Genomic DNA, 19,061 nt, shown 5'->3' on the forward strand with positions numbered 1-19,061 from the left:
TAACCACAACTTTTAGGGTTTCAACTTTTGTTATATATGAGTCGTTGATTTGCACAATGCACATAAATGTTTTATAAAAAGATAATATGAATATACCTATTATAATCAGTAAAAAAATTCTCTATTATCAAATGAAAAAAAAATTAATCGAGAACTTAAAAGGTAAAGCATAAAAATAACCGTTTCCATATATTATTTACAATATAGTTAGCTTTGTTATAAATTTGACAAATTTTCTCAATGTCCAAACTTTATCACCCTAATATCAAATCCACGGAATATGTATCTAAAAAATTTATAAGTTAGACAAAAACAAAAAAAAAAATGAAACAACTACTTTCAGGACCTAAAATACATCAAAACCTTGATTAAGGGGGAAAAAAGTCACCTCAGATACCTAAAATGTAGAAAACTCATCTCAAAATTTTATAAATAAAATAATGTAAATAGCATAATAAAATTTCCAAAACCAAACCCTTACAAAAACATGATTCAAAACCTAAAAGGAACAAATATATATATATATATATATATATATATATATATATATATATAAATTGTTTCTACCTCCTGTCAAACAAAAAAAAAAAGTGTACATATACAAACACTTTCAGGATCTAAAGTCCAAGAAAAAAAAAAAAAAAACACATCAACAACCAAATTTCTCTTCAATTTTTTGCCATGTGTCCATCTAAGTTTTTAATTTTTGTGGCAAGTGAATTATTAGGTATAAAAACCGAAGAGTCTAAAAACAATTAAATTCTAAATTTTATATATATATATATATATATATATATATATAATGCTAATACTATGTAATCTCTTCTAAAAACAATGTATAATTTGAACCATATAATTGTGATTTTTTAAAACTGTATCGGTGTATATGCACGTGATACACACTAATTAATAATTAAAGCTAACAAAAGCTATAGTAATTGAGGCCATTTTTAAGTTTCAAAAAAAAAAAAAAAATTGAGGCCATTTCGAGTGTGTATGTATTGTAATTTGTAAGTATTTAAAGAATTTTATTCTCTCTACTTTTAGTTACTACCTTAGTCTCTTGTTTTAATCTTACCAAAAACCAAATATGGATCAAATAATATTAATAGTAAATAAACGTAAATTAATTTGAATATGATAGCTAGGTAACATTATATCGCTAATACTTAACTTGGAGGAAGAATAAGGTTAGAGTGGGATATAATGGAGGGAGGAGTAGAGTTTACAATGAGAAGAGGAAAGGTTAAAAAATATTGTAATGCTAGTATTTAAGAGATAATGCAGGTAAAAATTGATTAAAAAAATTATAGAGATATAAGTTTTTTTATTTATTTATTTTTATTTTTATTTTTAGGGAATATAGAGATATAAGTTGAGAAGTCATAAATTGCCAAAAGATATATGGTTTTATTATGATTGATAAGTTATAATGAGGTTAGAGAATGTGTAAAGTCATGGTGTACTATTGAATATATTAATATTGTAAATATATATATATGTGTATATATGTGTGTGTGTATATATATATATATATATATATATATATATATATATATCAAAAAGTGGTGTGGCTGATGATGTGGCTTAACATGAGCGTAACAAAATTAAATTCTACGCTTTAACTTTTATATATTACTAGTCGCTAACCCGTGCGATGCACGGGAAAGTTATTGTGTATGAAAATTTAAACAATTCTTTGTTTCTTCCTCTTTGATTGTACATTGAATTCTAGTCTCAAAAATTCCTACTTTTGATATGAAACATTAATTTACTAAATAAAAAATATCAATGAAACTTAAATTATAATTAACAAAAACACAATCCATAAACTTAAATTAAATCCAAACACAAACAAACGAACAAAAAAGAAGTCTCATATTTACAATGACAATTCAAATATATTATGAATTGAATTTTTATAGAATAACACTAATCTTTTAATTAAGGAATTGAATTTTTGTTATTGAGTATAAAGCTTGATTGGTATTGGTTACTAAACAATTAATATTGAAAAGGGTGCTTTTCAGCTATCACGAAAATGTCCTATTCCTTGATAATGAATATAAGATAACCAAAAAATTAAATAAAAACTTATTCTTCACCATGACACCAAACCCCCTAGCCCCAATCATGGTTCTCGCAATTTAATTCCCATTGTCCATGACAAAGTATCCCCATTACTCACTCACCTATATTAATGCGTCCATATTCTCTTTTGATTAATAACTTACAACTGCTCCATGTTGCCTTAACAGGTGAACTTTAAAGTTTAAAAAAATGATAACTTCAACACGTAGCATTTTGCTAGGCCACACATTCATCTAGCCCCTGTTATTAATCAATACAAAGGCAAGGAAATGAACAATTTTATGGTACAAACAGCTTTACAACATAGCCTGAGTCCTTAAACAAAGCATACAATATTGATAGACATTATAATGAGTAGAAACAACTTTCACTTTATTTTTTATAATTCTCAATTGTGTGCCTAGTCACAAAATTTTAAGTAAATTAACACTAGTTACCACTAATTTCTTTCATTGATGGCTTTAATTTTTTTTTTTTTTTGGGTCAAATTATGAAAGTATTAATTTTTAATTGCTAATCTAGTTGCTACCAAGATCAATGACAAAGACATAAGAATATACAATCAAGATAATCTTACCAATTAATTAGGACTTTCTTCCACAATATTTAGAAAGTTTTCAAAAAAAGTAAATAATTCTGTAAAAACATCAAAAGTAGGTCCCTAATAACTTGTTTCCTCACTGTATGTTTTTAGACCCCTTAAAACACAATTGGATTAACCTAGTTAATTAGCCAAGTTATTACTTAGTCCAAATTCCAAATCTAGGTTATCACAAACAAAACAATCATATCATGCATAGTAGCGGAAAGATAAATAGCACAATGATATGATCACCCAGGAAACCAAACCGGTAAAAACTTGGGGAGGATTTAACCTAGCTATCCTCAAGGTAAACCTGAATCCACTATGAAAGAATTGAAGTTTTACAATAGAACTTAGACCACTAACATCCTATTGCTACCCACCAATAGAAACTTACTGACACGACCACATGCAAGTTCCGAGACCACAGACTCCTTTCCTGGATTCTCCAGCAAGTACAAGTACACTCGCTTTTGTTTCTTTAAGTTCTTATGGCAGCAACTGAATGATCATCAAGTTCTTGAATGAATCTCCTTTTTAATAATCCTAAGCTTGTGTAAAGGAAAGTTCCTCACAGATCTCACAAGTGATTTACACAAACAGCAATATGAGCAACAGAAAAACGTGGCTAGGGTTTGCCTTTTATACCTAGGGCAAAATATAAAATCCTAAACATTTTAATGAACTAGGGCTGAGTTGGAATTCTACAGAAAAATGCATTCTACCCAAATTTTGATTGATCGAGCCTAAGCTTCGATCGATCGAGCCAGGCCGAAATGCACTATTAAATCTGCATCAACTTGAATCCAACTTTACATAAATGATACAACTTTGAGCAAGTCTAAACACGACTAAACAACTTGTTTTGATCATGGTTTGCCAACAATACACATTAGAGTTCTAAATACATTAGTTCCTAAGTCTTTAGAACCTAACACTCACATCTATAAAATTTATGTAATTTACTTTTATTAACAACTAGTGTTATGCATGTGTGAAATCATATTTAAACTAAAGAATATACTTCAATAATATTGTTAAAAGTGAATTATAAATTAGATTATAAAAATTTACTTAAGTTACATGGTGAATACACACCATGTAAAACCAAGTTTAACATAGATTGTAAAATCATTTAAAAAAAATAATGAAACGCGTTCTAAATTTCTTGAAATTTATAATTGATTTTTTATCAAAATATTATTTATATATTTTTAAATATTTTCTAATATGGTTTTACTTAAAGGTAAACTATGTTAATAATTTTAATTTATTTATAATAAGAGAAAGGGTGGAATTATATCATAGAAATTTCAATACTTATATTACGCTACATAGTGCAAACATGACTTGTATAATTAAACTTTTATTATTAAACCAAAAATTTGTGGTAGGCCATTAACATAATATAAAATAAATAATGAAATTTCTCTCAAAACTTGAAAAACTCTTCGGAGTAGAATTTCAATTGGGTAACTTTTATTTAAATTTTTTTGAAACATTGATGATAGAGTTCAACTTAGAGCAACAATGAAATTGTAATTTACTTATAATACAGCAAATGACCTAAAGAGAAAAAAGAAAAAGAAAAATATAAACCAAATAAATAAAGAGGAGGGCATCCACTTAGCACAACTACAATGTAGGATACAATTTTTATTATATAGTATATGGTATAATATAATTTGGACATAAATTCATATAAAATTAACTTTATTGCAAATTTTTTGGTGACAATAATAACTTGATTGATTATTTTATCATTTTAAAAATTTGATATAGTGTACCAAAGGTTTTATAATTTCACTAACAACATAAATTATAATATTTAATATTTAATTTGTAATTAACCAATTTTTTTTTTAAGGAATTAACCAAAACTTTTAGAAGCATAGGAACTTGGCTCAAAGAGAGTATGCCACATATTGTAACCACAACTTTTAGGGTCCAACTTTTGTTATATACGAGTCGTTGATTTGCACAATGCACATAAATGTTTTATGAAAAGGTAATACGAATATACCTACTATAATTAGTAAAACATTTCTCTATTATCAAATGAAAAAAAAAATTAATCGAGAACTTGAAAGGTAAAGCATAAAAATAACCATTTCCATATAATATTTACAATATAGTCAGTTATGTTAGAAATTTGACAAATTTTCTCAATATCCAAACTTATCTCCCTAATGTCAAATCCATGGAAAATTTATCTAAAAAATTTATAAGTTAGACAAAAATAAATAAATAAATAAATAAAATGAAACAACTACTTTCAAGACCTAAAATACATCAAAACCTTGATTAAGGGGAAAAAAGTCATCTCTAATACCTAAAATGTAGAAAACTTATCTCAAATTTTTATAAATAAAATAATGTAAAGAGCATAAAAAATTTCCAAAACCAAACCCTTACAAAAGCATGATTCAAAACCTAAAAGGAACAAATATATATATATATATATATATATATATATATATTTATTTATTTATTTATTTAAATTGTTTCTACCCCCTGTCAAACAAAACAAAAAGTGTATATATACAAACACTTTCAGGATCTAAAGTCCAAAAAAAAAAAAAATCACATCAACAACCAGATATCTCTCCCTAATATCCAAAACACAAAAAACATATCTCAAAATTTTATAAATCAAAGAGAAAAAAAAAAAAAAATAAAGAAAGACTTCCGGGACCCAAAACTCACAACAAATTCATAACTTTTAATTTGTAATATCCAAAAAGAAAAATGCATCTAATTTTTTTTTTTTTTTTAAAAAAATTCAAGACATACCTCCGGCAATATCAAAGTTTGATAGGCTGCAATAGTGGATTATGATTGATCTTGCTAATTCCTAAATAATATAACATGGCTCTACTTAATGATTAAACTATAAAACATGCATGAAAAATATTAAGTTACTAACTATTCAAGTAAACCAGTATGCACTTAGTAACAAAAAAAGAGTATGTTGTGTTCTAATAAATATTACAGTTTACTCAAAAAAAAAAAAAAAAAAGAGTGTGTTGATGCTGTTATGTAGAAACAACCCAAAAACACTAGTATTATTATTTTCATGTGTGTTCTAATAAGTATTACAGTTTACTCAAAAAAAAATCCAAAAATAAAAGTGTAGCAATAATTGCACAAAAAAAATTATTAGCCTGTCAGATAAGTACATAACACATCAAACAACTCAAAACTATACTTTCTTGTCAAACTATTATCTAGAAAATGGCACTAATACATCATATATATATATATATAGAGCCAAAATTTAGAGAAAATTCAATTAGATTTTAATTAAATTTTAAATTTTGCACTGTGTTCCATTTAATTTTTAATTTTGTGCCAAGTGAATTATTGAGTGAAAAAATCAAAGAGTCCAAATCCAATTAGATTCTAAATTGGATTTCAATTAGAGTTCAATTTTCCGCTAAGTGTCCATCAATCCAAATTTTTAATTTTTGTGGCAAGTGAATTATTAGGTACCAAAATTGAAGAGTCTAAAACCTATTAAATTCTAAATCATATATATATATATATATATATATATATATATATATAAAGCTAATACCCTTTAATCTAAGCCGTATAATTGTGATTTTTTAAAATTGTACCTGTGCATATACACAGGCTACACACTTGTTAATAATTAAAGCTAACAAAAGCTACAGTAAATGAGGCCATTTTGAGTGTGTATGTATTGTAATTTGTAAGTATTTATAGAATTTTATTCTCTCTACTTTTAGTTACCTCCTTAGTCTCTTGTTTTAATTTTACCCAAAACCAAATATGGATCAAAAAATATTAGTAGTAAATAAACATAAATTAATTTGAATATGATAGCTGGGTAACATTATATTGCTACCACTTAACTTGGAAACTTTTTGGCCATAAGCATAAAATTGCTAACATAAATGAGATGTGACAATCAAATCAACAAAAACAAAGATTTTGTAAGCAAAACATAGAACAAATAGAGGGGAGAGATACAAAAGGGACAATAAGAAATTTAAATGAAAATTTAAAACAATAGAGGATGGTTGTAGGAAGAATAAGGTTAGAGTGGGATATAATGGAGGGAGAAGTAGAGTTTACAATGAGAAGAGGAAAGGTTAAAAAATAATGTAATGCTAGAATTTAAGAGATCATGCAGGTAAAAATTGATTAAAAAATTATAGAGATATAAGTGTTTTTTTTTTTTTTTTTTTTTTTTTTTTTTTTTTTTTTTGGGAGGGAATACAGAGATATAAGTTGAGAAGTCATAGATTGCCAAAAGATATATGGTTTTATTATGATTGATAAGTTACAATGAGGTTAGAGAATGTGTAAATTCATGGTGTACTATTGAATATATTAATATTGTATATATATATATATATATATAAATAGTGGTGTGGCTGATGATGTGACTTAACATGACCATAACAAAATTAAATTCTACGCTTTTACTTTTATATATTATTATATAGATATAGATTATTTGCTATTATAGTTGTAGTGCACAAACGAAACATCTTGAATTTAGTCATTGTTCAAGTATTTCTATTTTCTGTTCTAACTTATTACATACTTTTTATGTTATGTAAATGACAGTTGTAGCTGCTCTCAATTTGAATTTATTGAAGAAATTTTTAAAGAGATCTCAAGTGCTCAAGTAAATCACATGAAATTATCTGTTGTAAAATATCTTGTTGGAATAGATACTCGTGTAAATGACGTCATAAATCGGTGTTTAGATATTAAATCAAATGATGTCCGCATTGTTGGGATATTTGGCCTTCCCGGAGTGGGTAAGACAACAATTGCAAAAGTTATTTTTAACACAATTCATTATTGTTTTGATGGAAGCAGCTTTCTAGATAATGTTAGTGAAAAATCAAGGACAATTGATGGCTTAATTCAATTACAAGAGACACTTTGTTATGAGATCTTAGGGTATCAAAATTTGAAGGTGGGGAGTATATCTAAAGGAATCAATGTGACAATTGAAAGGCTTCATTGTAAAAGGATTCTTATTGTTCTTGATAATGTTGAAAAATTGGATGAGATAGAATTTTTTCTTGAAAATTATGATCAGTTTACTTCTGGAAGTAGAATCATTATAACTACAAGAGACAAACGCTTGCTTGATACTCTTACAAAAAATATTCATGTAATGTACTACGAGGTGAAGGAGTTAAATAAACATGAAGCTCATAAACTCTTTTGTCAAGAGGCCTTTGGAAGAAACAATTTTCAGGAAGATTATTCAGAACTAGTCAACCAATTTATAGATTATGCCAAAGGTCTTCCATTAGTTCTAAAAGTAATTGGCGCAGATTTGTATGGAAGAACTAAACATGAATGGAAAAGTGCATTAGACAAATACAAAAGAATTCCCAAGGGAGACATTCAAAAAATACTCAAAATAAGCTATGATGGATTGGACCAAACTCAACAGGAAATTTTTCTTGATATTGCTTATTTTCTTAAAGGATTCTGCAAAGATAAAGTTGTAGATATACTAAGAAACATCAATTTCCATGAACCATATTATGATATTGCAAGACTTATTGATAAGTGTCTTATAATTGTTACTAAAGATAACAAAGTACTGATGCATGACTTGATTCAACAAATGGGTTGGGAAATTGTTCGACAAGAATCACCAGAAGTGATCGAGAAGCGTAGTAGGCTATTGTGTTATGAGGATGCTCTTGAAATACTAATTGGAAATACGGTATGAGTTTTTTAATTTACTTTTTTTCTATTTTTTCACAAGCGGATTTAGCCATTTTTATTCCTTTTATTTTTTTAATGTTTAAGAAAATATAATTTTATGAGCGAGGCTTTTGTTTAAATTAAGTTTAATTAACACTCTATTTTTTTTTGGTGAATTATTTTCTACATTGTGTTTTACTTAATGTTTTGTTCAATTAGGGGTCAAATGAAATTCGAGGCATAACAGTGTGCTTGCCTAAACCAAAAAACATGAAGTTCAATCTTGAAAAGATGAAGAATCTCAAATATTTGAAAGTTTGCAATGTAATTTGTGAAGACCTTCAATCTCTTCCCAATGGGTTGAGGTTACTTGATTGGAATGAATTTCCCTTATCTTCCTTACCATCCTCCTTTGAACCTAAAAAGCTCGTTGTACTCAAGATGCAACGAAGCCACATAAAACTGGATGAGCATTTCGAGGTATGATCATTAGCATTTATAAATTCTTATTAGGCTTTTGTTAATGAGTGCTCTTAGTGAACAAGTTAAGGTGCATTTATTTTTTTGGTGGTTAGAACTAAACCACGCATTTAATACTAAATTAAATAATATTTCTATACATTTTCAATGAACAAAATCAATTTGTGCACTTAAAAAAAAGAGTAATGCTACATGCATTACAAATTTTACTATATTTCGTGTACAAATTGATCACATTGATGTGTTACCAATCATAAAGAGACAATTCAAATATTTATATATGAGTTAGTTGAAGCCCAACATTTACAATTATTGTTACATTAGTTTGTAAATTTTATATTGTAATACTTGTAGTATCTTTAGCATTTAAAAAAAATGTTTACAATAATTCATAATTGAACGTGTAGTATTTCTTATTCTATCCTCTTTGCCTATCATATTATTTTTTTTTTCTTTTTACTAATAAATTTCAAAAAAATATTTCTTCTTTCTACAGAGGTGTCGATTCGAAACATTGATATATATGGATTTGTCATATTGTAAAAATATTACAAAGCTACCCGACTTATCACTGATTGCCCCAAACATAAAGGAATTGGACCTTTATGCATGCATAAATTTAGTCGAGGTTCATCAGTCCGTTGGACTTCTTGAAGAGCTTAAATTCTGGAATCTCGCCGGATGCCAAAATCTTAGAATTATACCAAGAAACCTCAAGTTGAAATCTCTGAAAAATATTTATTTCCATGGCTGTGAAAGTCTTGAGAAAGGAACGGAAGCTTTGTTTTCATCAATAGAATATCTCATTGCCCTTCATGAGTTAAGTATAAGTTTAAAAAACGTGAAAGAGGTTCCAAGTAGCATCTCTAATTTAAAAAATCTTAGCTTACTCTTTATGGAAGATTTTGACAATTTTCCAAAAGCCATAGATACTCCTGATTGTTTCCCCAAATTAGAAATTTTTGGTATCCGTTACAGCAACATTACTACCCTCCCTGAAATCAATATCAGATTTCAGAAATTAAAATTGCTTTTGTTTCATAACTGCTGGAACCTTCGGGAAATTCCAATGCCTCCACCACATCTAGAAGGTTTATACATAGAAGGGTGTGCTTCCTTGGATTCACAATCAAGAAGAAGATTATTGAGTCAGGTCTTTCCCTTTCTCATAGAAAGAAACAATTTTGTTTAACTTTCCCAAATATAATATATGAATAAATTTGCTAAACTGAAGTTTCTTAAATTTGCATCAGCTTGGAGAAATGTTTGGGCTTCCACAAAATATGGTATGTTCAAGGGGATCATTGCATCAGGACTCTGTTTCTAAAAAGTTTTCTGCACTTGACCTTGCCGATGATGGATTTCAGTTTAACCTTGTCCTTCCAGGAACTAAGATTCCAAAGTGGTTCAACCATCAAAGTGTTGGAATTCAGTTTAACCTTTTCCTTCCAGGAACTAAGATTCCAAAGTGGTTCAACCATCAAAGTGTTGGAAGCTCCATATCATTCTCGGTCAGTTGGGAATCTTTAGCATTTACTTTCTGTGTTGCTTTAAAAATAGAACAGAAGGATATTGTGGCAAATCGATATGAAACTTTTATTTGTTCTGTCTACATTTTCTTCAATGGTTATAAAAAAAGGTTCTATTCAGGTGATTTTTTTTTAGATTCATCTTCTTTTATGTGGTTTCAATATAGAAGCATTAGCTCAATTGACGACATAGTTTTAGAGGATTGCAACAACGTTGAGCTTCTATTTGAAGTTTCAGATTATGATCCAAAAAAGGCAAAAATTACAATAGAAAGGTGTGGGGCCCATGTTGCATGCATCTGTCCTTCTCGGAATCCTACTGTAGATAAGATGGTCTGCATAAGAATTCATGAAAGTTTAAGAGTGTCCTTTGATGAAAACTTAAAATTGTTTTTATGTAGAGTTGCTGCTCAAAAACTCGTCAGATTTTCAAAAACCCATTGCCCTCTCTGTGAAATTGCAGAAGATTCCCTTTTACATCTATTTCAATGTTGTCTTTATGCCAAAGGAGTGTGGTATGGTGGTAGATGGGGTTTTCGAGTCGAAATGATCCGAGCTCAAACTGTAATGGAATTTGTTGAACATATAATTGACCCCCCAAGTGAGTTACTCGCAGAAAGAATCGCCAAAGAGGAGTTCACACTATATGCAGTAGTGGCAATGAAAATCCTTTGGATGGCACGAGAGGAAGCTTTGGTTTCAAACACTAAACCCACCATAAACCAATTAGTCCATCGTTTGAACAAACAGTATGACTTTTACTTGAGACCACTCACCAAAGAGCAAAATAGGAGAAGTGCTTGGACCAAATCACTTGATCAATTGGTAAAGCTTAATTTCGATGCATTATGTGATCAAAACAATGTAGGCTTGGCTGTAGTTCTCAAAGATCAAGATGGGAATGGGAGAGCTATTAGACGTGGCATAAACATCAATAGCAAAATGGGAATGCCATTGGCCAAAGAGGAGCGCAAATTGTGGTAGGGGTACAAAGGTAAGCATCCCATGTATTTAATAAAATGTTTCTATGGGCTGAATGAATGAACTCACCTCTTTCTTTTCTAGAGAGGAGTTTCAGTATATATATAATGGTAAAATATGGTAAGATTAAACAATTGGATTGCTATTTCTCTTTATTTTCTGTGGTCAGATGAATCTCCTCTAGAGATACTCTTTATTTTGCTAGCTTGTTTTTGAGTATTTATCTTTTAGATTGTCTTGAATTGCAGAAAACTTCATTGTGAATCTAGCTTGCAAGCCAAATTCTGCTTTGGCTTTGGCTTCTTCTTCATTTGGAAATCTGGTTAGATCAAGAACATTTGATGCTTTTTCTTGGGAAGTACATTCTCTCATTGCTTCTTTACCAAGCCAAACTCTGTTAGCTTCATCTCATGTGCTGTCAGGTGCCTGTTTTGTGAGTGCAGATTTTTTTGTGGCTGAGTCCATTGTGTCACGAGCAGAAGATTCATGAACCAGGTGTGATCAGCCATCAAGCACTTCGTAGAATATGCCAAATGTCAGACCAACAGCTAGAGGCAGACCTTCTGGAATTGCCACCACCGATTGTGACTGCTTCAGTCCATCTTCAAATAGTTTAGTCCATCTTTATTGCTCACATTGGGTGATGAATGGAAACTTGTCAAAGTTGAGCTGAAACTTTTATGTGTTGAAGTGGGCTGTGTGTGTGGCTTGAATTGCCACAAGCCCACGTCCACCTAAGTCGGTCACTATTGACCGAATTTAACTAGGAATAACAATTCCTAGTAACAGCCGACTTTAATATATACATATATATATATATATATATATATTATATTTCTAGTGCAGCCGTGAGATTAGAGAGAAATTCCAATTAACCTAGTGAGCAGCCGCATGAGAGAAAATAGAGAAAAAGAGAGGCAGGCAGCTTCTATTCTTATTTTTTCTGTGAGAGAGTGCTAGGGTGTAATTGGGAATTGGGTTTCTTGAGAGTGTTCTTGTGCACTATTGTATTTTCCCTGATAATAGTGAAATCCCTGCAACTCCGTGGACGTAGGCAAATTGCTGAACCACGTAAATATTGTCTTGTGCGTGTGATTGTTTTCTTTGCCGTGTGTTTTCTCTATTTGTTTTGTTTCTCACAGGTTGGGATTTTGATTAAATTCCCTACATTATGTATAATGACAAACCCCATGCACTTGTTTTATGGAGGTGGCTTTATGGGCTGGCAATTTGAAATTTGAGTTTAGAAGAAGTCAGTAACCCTTGGCCTGCTCTGATTACATTAAACAAGAGTATGGCATTGCACAAGAATCTTTATGATCCAGCTAGCTGGTGGTCCTCTCAAATTCCCTTTTTTCATCAACAGCAAGGGTGGATTCGAAGGTAGATGTTATTTAAAAATGTGTTTCAATTGTCAAGGCACCCTACGATGTTTAGGTGTTTCAAGTCTTGTGATAAGAATTTACTCAGAAACCATACATTTTTACAATTATTATTATTCTCCTGTTGTTTTCTCTAAAAAGGTTAGTTTCTATTGTTTTTTTTTTTTGGTTATCATATCTATTTTGACTTGCGTTGACTGATGACTACCTATGCTTTTGTTCTTTTTCAGTCTAATATCTCTGTCATCTCTTTGCATTATTTTACTTTTTTTATTTAATTAGTAATTGTTCTGTACCATACTAATCCCATGATGCCATATTCGAAGTCTAATATGGGAATGCTATCTTATTAAAGATTCTTAGCTAGTCAGCTTGAATAAGTCTAGTTAATAATTTTTTTTTGAAAATTAAATTAGTCTATTTAATAATGGTAAGACTGTCTCTTGGTAAGGGCCTCTTGTTTGGTAGATGCTATGGAATGACTTGGGGGCTTGTTGCATAAAGTAGCACCTATACTTAGTTTCAGTGTGACTCAAAGGACATTATCATCTAATTTTATGTCATGTACTGTTTTAAGTTTTAACTTTTAAGGGCTGGTGTTCAGATCAATTGCTTGGGAATTCCTTAAATGTGTCCAGTAAAGTAGCTTGAGGGAATGTATGTTTTCTTTGATAGTGTCATTACCTTTGTTAATGTTGCTTACAAGTTACTACCAAAGCCATTGCCCCCAGTTGGCGAGTTTGCTAATGGCTACCTACACTGGGGTCTTCCATTAATCAATAGAGGCATGTGTTACATGCTATTGTGCCCTTTTCATCTATAGCCTTTTACCTTTTCATGCTTGTATTCCAATTATTCTAATCATATAATTGTGATTTTTTAAAATTATACCCATGCAAATGCACAAGCCACACACTAGTTAATAATTAAAGCTAACAAAGGCTACAGTAATTGAGGCCATTTTAAGTGTGTATGTATTGTAATTTGTAAGTATTTAAAGAATTTTATTCTCTCTACTTTTACTTACCACCTTAGTCTCTTGTTTTAGTTTTACCAAAACCAAATATGGATCAAATAATATTAGTAGTAAATAAACATAAATTAATTTGAATATGATAGCTGGGTAACATTATATCGCTAACGCTTAACTTGGAAACTTTTTGGCCATAAGCATAAAATTGCTTACATAAATGAGATGTGACAATCAAATCAACAATAACAAAGAATTTGTAAGCAAAACATAGAATGAATAGAGGGGAGAGATACAAAAGGGGCAATAAGAAATTTAAATGAAAATATAAAACAATAGAGGAATGGTTGTAGGAAGAATAAGGTCAGAGTGGGATATAATGGAGGGAGAAGGAGAGTTTACAATGAAAAGAGAAAAGGTTAAAAGATAATGTAATGCTAGAATTTAAGAGATCATGAAAAAATTGATTAAAAAATTATAGAGATATAATTTTTTTTTTGAGGGAATATAGAGATATAAGTTGAGAAGTCATACATTGCCAAAAGATATATGGTTTTATTATGATTGATAAGTTACAATGAGGTTAGAGAATGGGTAAAATCATGGTGTACTATTGAATAATTAATATTGTAAAAATATATATAAAAAATAGTGGTGTGGCTGAATGTGACTTAACATGAGCGTAACAAAATTAAATTCTATGTTTTGACTTTTATATATTATTATTGATATAGATATAGATTATATGATATTTTAGTTGTAGTGCACAGACGAAACATCTTGAATTTATATCGTGTTCATGAATTTCTATTTTCTATTCTAACTTATTACATACTTTTTTTGTTATCTAAATGACAGTTGTAGCTGCTCTCAATTTGAATTTATTGAAGAAATTTTTAAAGAGATCTCAAGTGCTCAATTAAATCACATGAAATTATCTATTGCAAAATATCTTGTTGGAATAGACACTTGTGTAAATGATGTCATAAACCGGTGTTTAGATATTAAATCAAATGATGTCCGCATTGTAGGGATCTTTGGCCTTCCCGGAGTGGGTAAGACAACAATTGCAAAAATTATTTTTAACACAATTCATTATTGTTTTGATGGAAGCAGCTTTCTAGATAATGTTAGTGAAAAATCGAGGACAAATGATGGCATAATTCAATTACAAGAGACACTTTGTTATGAGATCTTAGGGTATCAAAATTTGAAGGTGGGGGAGTATATCTAAAGGAAGCAATGTGACAATTGAAATGCTTCATCGTAAAAGGATTCTTATAGTTCTTGATAATGTTGAAAAATTGGATGAGATAGAATTTTTTCTTAAAAATTATGATCGGTTCACTTCTGGAAGTAGAATTATTATAACCACAAGAGACAAACACTTGCTTGATACTCTTACAAAAAATATTCATGTAATGTACTACGAGGTTAAGGAGTTAAATAAACATGAAGCTCATAAACTCTTTTGTCAAGAGGCCTTTGGAAGAAACAATTTCGAGGAAGATTATTTAGAATTGGTCTACCAATTTATAGATTATGCCAAAGGTCTTCCATTAGTTCTAAAAATAATTGGTGCAGATTTATTTGGAAGAACTAAACATGAATGGAAAAGTGCGTTAGACAAATACAAAAGAATTCCCAAAGGAGACATTAAAAAAATACTCAAAATAAGCTATGATGGATTGGACCAAACTCAACAGGAAATTTTTCTTGATATTGCTTATTTTCTTAAAGGATTCTGCAAAGATAAAGTTGTAGATATACTAAGAAGCATCAATAACCATGATCCATATTATGATATTGAAAGACTTATTGATAAGTGTCTTATAATTGTTACTGAAGATAACAAATTATCGATGCATGACTTGATTCAACAAATGGGTTGGGAAATTGTTCGACAAGAATCACCAGAAGTGATCGAGAAGCGTAGTAGGCTATTGTGTTATGAGGATGCTCCTGAAATACTAATTGAAAATACGGTATGAGTTGTTTTGATTTACTTTTTTCTATTTTTTCACAAGGGGATTTAGTCATTTTTATTCCCTTTTATTTTTTTTTTAATGGTTAAGAAAATATAATTTTATTAGTGTGGCTTTTGTTTAAAGTTTAACAATCTATTTTTTTTGGTGAATTATTTTCTACATTGTGGTTTACGTAATGTTTTATTCAATTAGGGGTCAAATGAAATTCGAGGCATAACACTATGCTTGCCTAAACCAAAAAAGGTGAAGTTGAATCTTGGAAAGATGAAGAATCTCAAATATTTGATAGTTTACAATGTAATTTGTGAAGACCTTAAATCTCTTCCCAATGGGTTGAGGTTACTTGAATGGAATGAATTTCCTTTATCTTCCTTACCATCTGCCTTTGAACCTAAAAACCTCGTTGTACTCAAGATGCGACAAAGCCACATAAAATTGGACGAGCATTTCGAGGTATGATCATTAGCATTTATAAATTCTTATTAGGCTTCTGTTAATGAGTGCCCTTAGAGAATAAGTTAAGGTGCTTTTTTTTTTTTTTTTGTGGTTAAAACTAAACCATGCATTTAATACTAAATTAAATAATATTTCTATACATTTCCAATGAACAAGGGATGAATGCTGAAGTTGTGGGTTAAATCTGAAGTGTAAACAATTAGTATTTACCAATCAAAATAGAAATGTGATCGCTAAATTCTGACTATGAATCGAGGGCTTGGGAAACTAAGATAGGGATCTTTGTTTTATGATGGCTACTTCTTATGATGTTTAGCCCTGGGGTGACACTGTTCTAGACAAGTTAACAAGATGTTTAGTGTGGGCCTCTCTTTATATGTTCTTTCATTTTTTGGCCATATGTAGACCTTTATTTGATACCCTACTTTGGAAGAATTTAAACTGCAGATTGTGTTATTGTGCCTTTGATTATTTTCAGGTCGTCTGGATACTTTTGTACCATATTAATGGTATTCTTATCTAATCCTTGATTCTGTTTGAAAACAGTCTATAAAGGAATGTTAATAACCATTTATTTGTAAAATTTGAAGAAAAAGAGAAAGTGCCCCCGTATGGCTTAAGTCAATGAACTCTTAGTCATACCTTTTTTAAATACCAAATTAATTGCATACTATTGAAAACTAGATCCCAAATAAAATGCCTTCTAAACTTGATCTTCATGGATTGCAGCATTCCTTATGCAGCTTGTTGCATTGTTGGACTATTTACCTACAGTGTTTGAGGTTGCTCAATGTGTAGATTCACCTATTTTTCTGTCTTGTGGGTTTATCTGGAAGAATCATAATCATCAGATTGTGCTCCAAATTGGTTGTTGAGGTGTCTTATACTTCCATGAATGCTATTTTATCTTGACTATGTGGTTGGTGGAAGATTTAATAATTTTTTTAGGCATGTATTAGAATAAATACTAGGTTATGTGTGCAGGTTTGTTACTCCAAATGTGGCTGAGATTAATGCACCATGGTTTGGATTAATATTCAAGGAAGGCTAAAGCAAGTTGTTTGACTCGTCTTGTGCCAGACTACCATGATAATTGGGTTGTGCTTCTCCTCAGCCCTTGGGAAATCAAGACCGTTGGTCACAAATTTTTACTAGGCAAGTAGATTTTCATCTGGATTATGCAAAATGATAATCAAATGTAGTTTGCTATAGTTTTCTTTGTGGCCTTGCTATACATCTGTGGAATATGAAATATTGAACATTGACTTAATTACGTTTTCTTTTCTTTCATTACAATAAAATCAAAATTTTTGAATTTGCCTTTGCTGTGATCCTTTATGATGATTGGCTAATGACATCTCTACAAAGATTCCTAGTAGACTACTTGGAGCAGATGTGGTTTAAAATTACTTCATTTTCATCTACTTTCATTTTTTGGGATCTTCTTGCATTGAACAGAATTCTTAGCCTACTTTGGGGCCATGTGATTTTATTATATAGGTGATAATGACCCAGTGGAAATTATTCCATTTTAAGTGATTATTTTTGCAATAAAATCTGTCTCTATAGAATAATCAAGCTCTAGCTACATCATCAGCCACACAGCTCACCACGTCAGCAGTGTCGCCTCATCAGTACCACGTCACCTAGTTGACCGTTGACCCGGACCGACCCGACCCAGACCACCCGGATCTGACACGTGAGCACTGACCATTGACTTTGACAGGATCCATTGACTTTAACTTTTGTTGACTTTGACTTTTGCGTTGACCTTTGACCAAAAGTTAAAATTTCCGTAAAGACCTATCTTGCCCAGTTTTTCGCGTAGATTCCGATTTTGGACTCCGTTTCTTCATTTGAGGCTCTGAAATTGGTCAATTGGCACATTATTTATTGTGGTTTCTTCAAAGGCATTCTAAAAGGCATCTTCAAGAGATCTTCTCATGCTTATCCAACCTCAAGCCTTCATCGAGTTTTTGCCTTGAGTTTGAGGGAGGGTGTTAAAGATATATTAGACATATTAGCCCAATGTAATAGGCCCAAGCCCAGTCCTACTTGTACTAGTAGTCTAAGGTTTAGTCGCCTATATATACTCATGTTAGGGTTTATTGTAACAAAAGTTTTGTATTGCATTCTTATACAATAAAGATGTAGCCCTTAAGGGATTCCTTCATGGATGTAGGCTAATAAGGCTGAACCACATAACCCTCGTGTTCTCGATGTTCCTATTCTATGCTTCCCCTTTTGCATCCACTCTAGCATATACAACATGGTATAACACATCGTGTTGCTACTAATATATTTAACAGTTTAAATTATAGACAACTTTTAGCCTATGAACATGACATCACCTATTCTCATCCCAAACAATATGTATGTCCGTAGTCTTGGCATAAATTACAGACAACTTTTAGCCTTTGAACACAACATCATTTAATGTTAGTTGGTATGAGAAAATTTTTTTGCTTCAAGAATACAATCGACCAAAAAACACACCCACAAAAAGCATAAGTCTAGAAATAATCAATTATATGTTGAAGAAAATGCAATTGCTCATTTTTCCTATTATACCGCAACTCTCACTGATAGGCCAAAAACGTATTGACCCATTGTGATAGATTAATTGATTAATTAGCCAAATTTATTAATTAATCAAATTAACATGCAAATGCATGGTAGCACAAACAAATCACCAATTAAACTAAGTATGCAGTGGAAAATAAATTGACACGGTGATTTGTTTACGAATGGGGAAAACCTACATGAAAAAAACCCCACCGGATGATTTTAAGGTCACCACTCCCAAGAATCCACTATTATCAAAACAAGCGGTTACAAGTAAAGGAATTCCAGTATCTTATACCAACTTATAGTTGAACCCTTACCCCAATACCC

General features: G+C 30.5%; 2 protein-coding genes across 2 annotated transcripts; both read left to right on the forward strand.

Annotated features, from left to right (window-relative positions):
• Nucleotides 1-7,343: 7,343 nt before the first annotated feature.
• Nucleotides 7,344-8,866, forward strand: LOC126704328 (TMV resistance protein N-like). The gene is made up of 2 exons (XM_050403321.1): nt 7,344-8,399; nt 8,600-8,866. Exons 1-2 carry the CDS (start codon nt 7,344-7,346, stop codon nt 8,864-8,866), a joined length of 1,323 nt encoding a protein of 440 aa, XP_050259278.1.
• A 6,083-nt stretch (nt 8,867-14,949) lies between these two features.
• LOC126702741 (TMV resistance protein N-like) lies at nt 14,950-16,247 on the forward strand. Its single transcript, XM_050401562.1, has 2 exons — nt 14,950-15,707; nt 15,903-16,247. Exons 1-2 carry the CDS (start codon nt 14,979-14,981, stop codon nt 16,167-16,169), a joined length of 996 nt encoding a protein of 331 aa, XP_050257519.1. The 5' UTR covers nt 14,950-14,978; the 3' UTR covers nt 16,170-16,247.
• The last annotated feature ends 2,814 nt before the right edge of the window (nt 16,248-19,061 follow it).

Source organism: Quercus robur, chromosome 10, assembly GCF_932294415.1.
Source record: "Quercus robur chromosome 10, dhQueRobu3.1, whole genome shotgun sequence".
In the NCBI taxonomy this organism is placed as follows: domain Eukaryota; kingdom Viridiplantae; phylum Streptophyta; class Magnoliopsida; order Fagales; family Fagaceae; genus Quercus; species Quercus robur.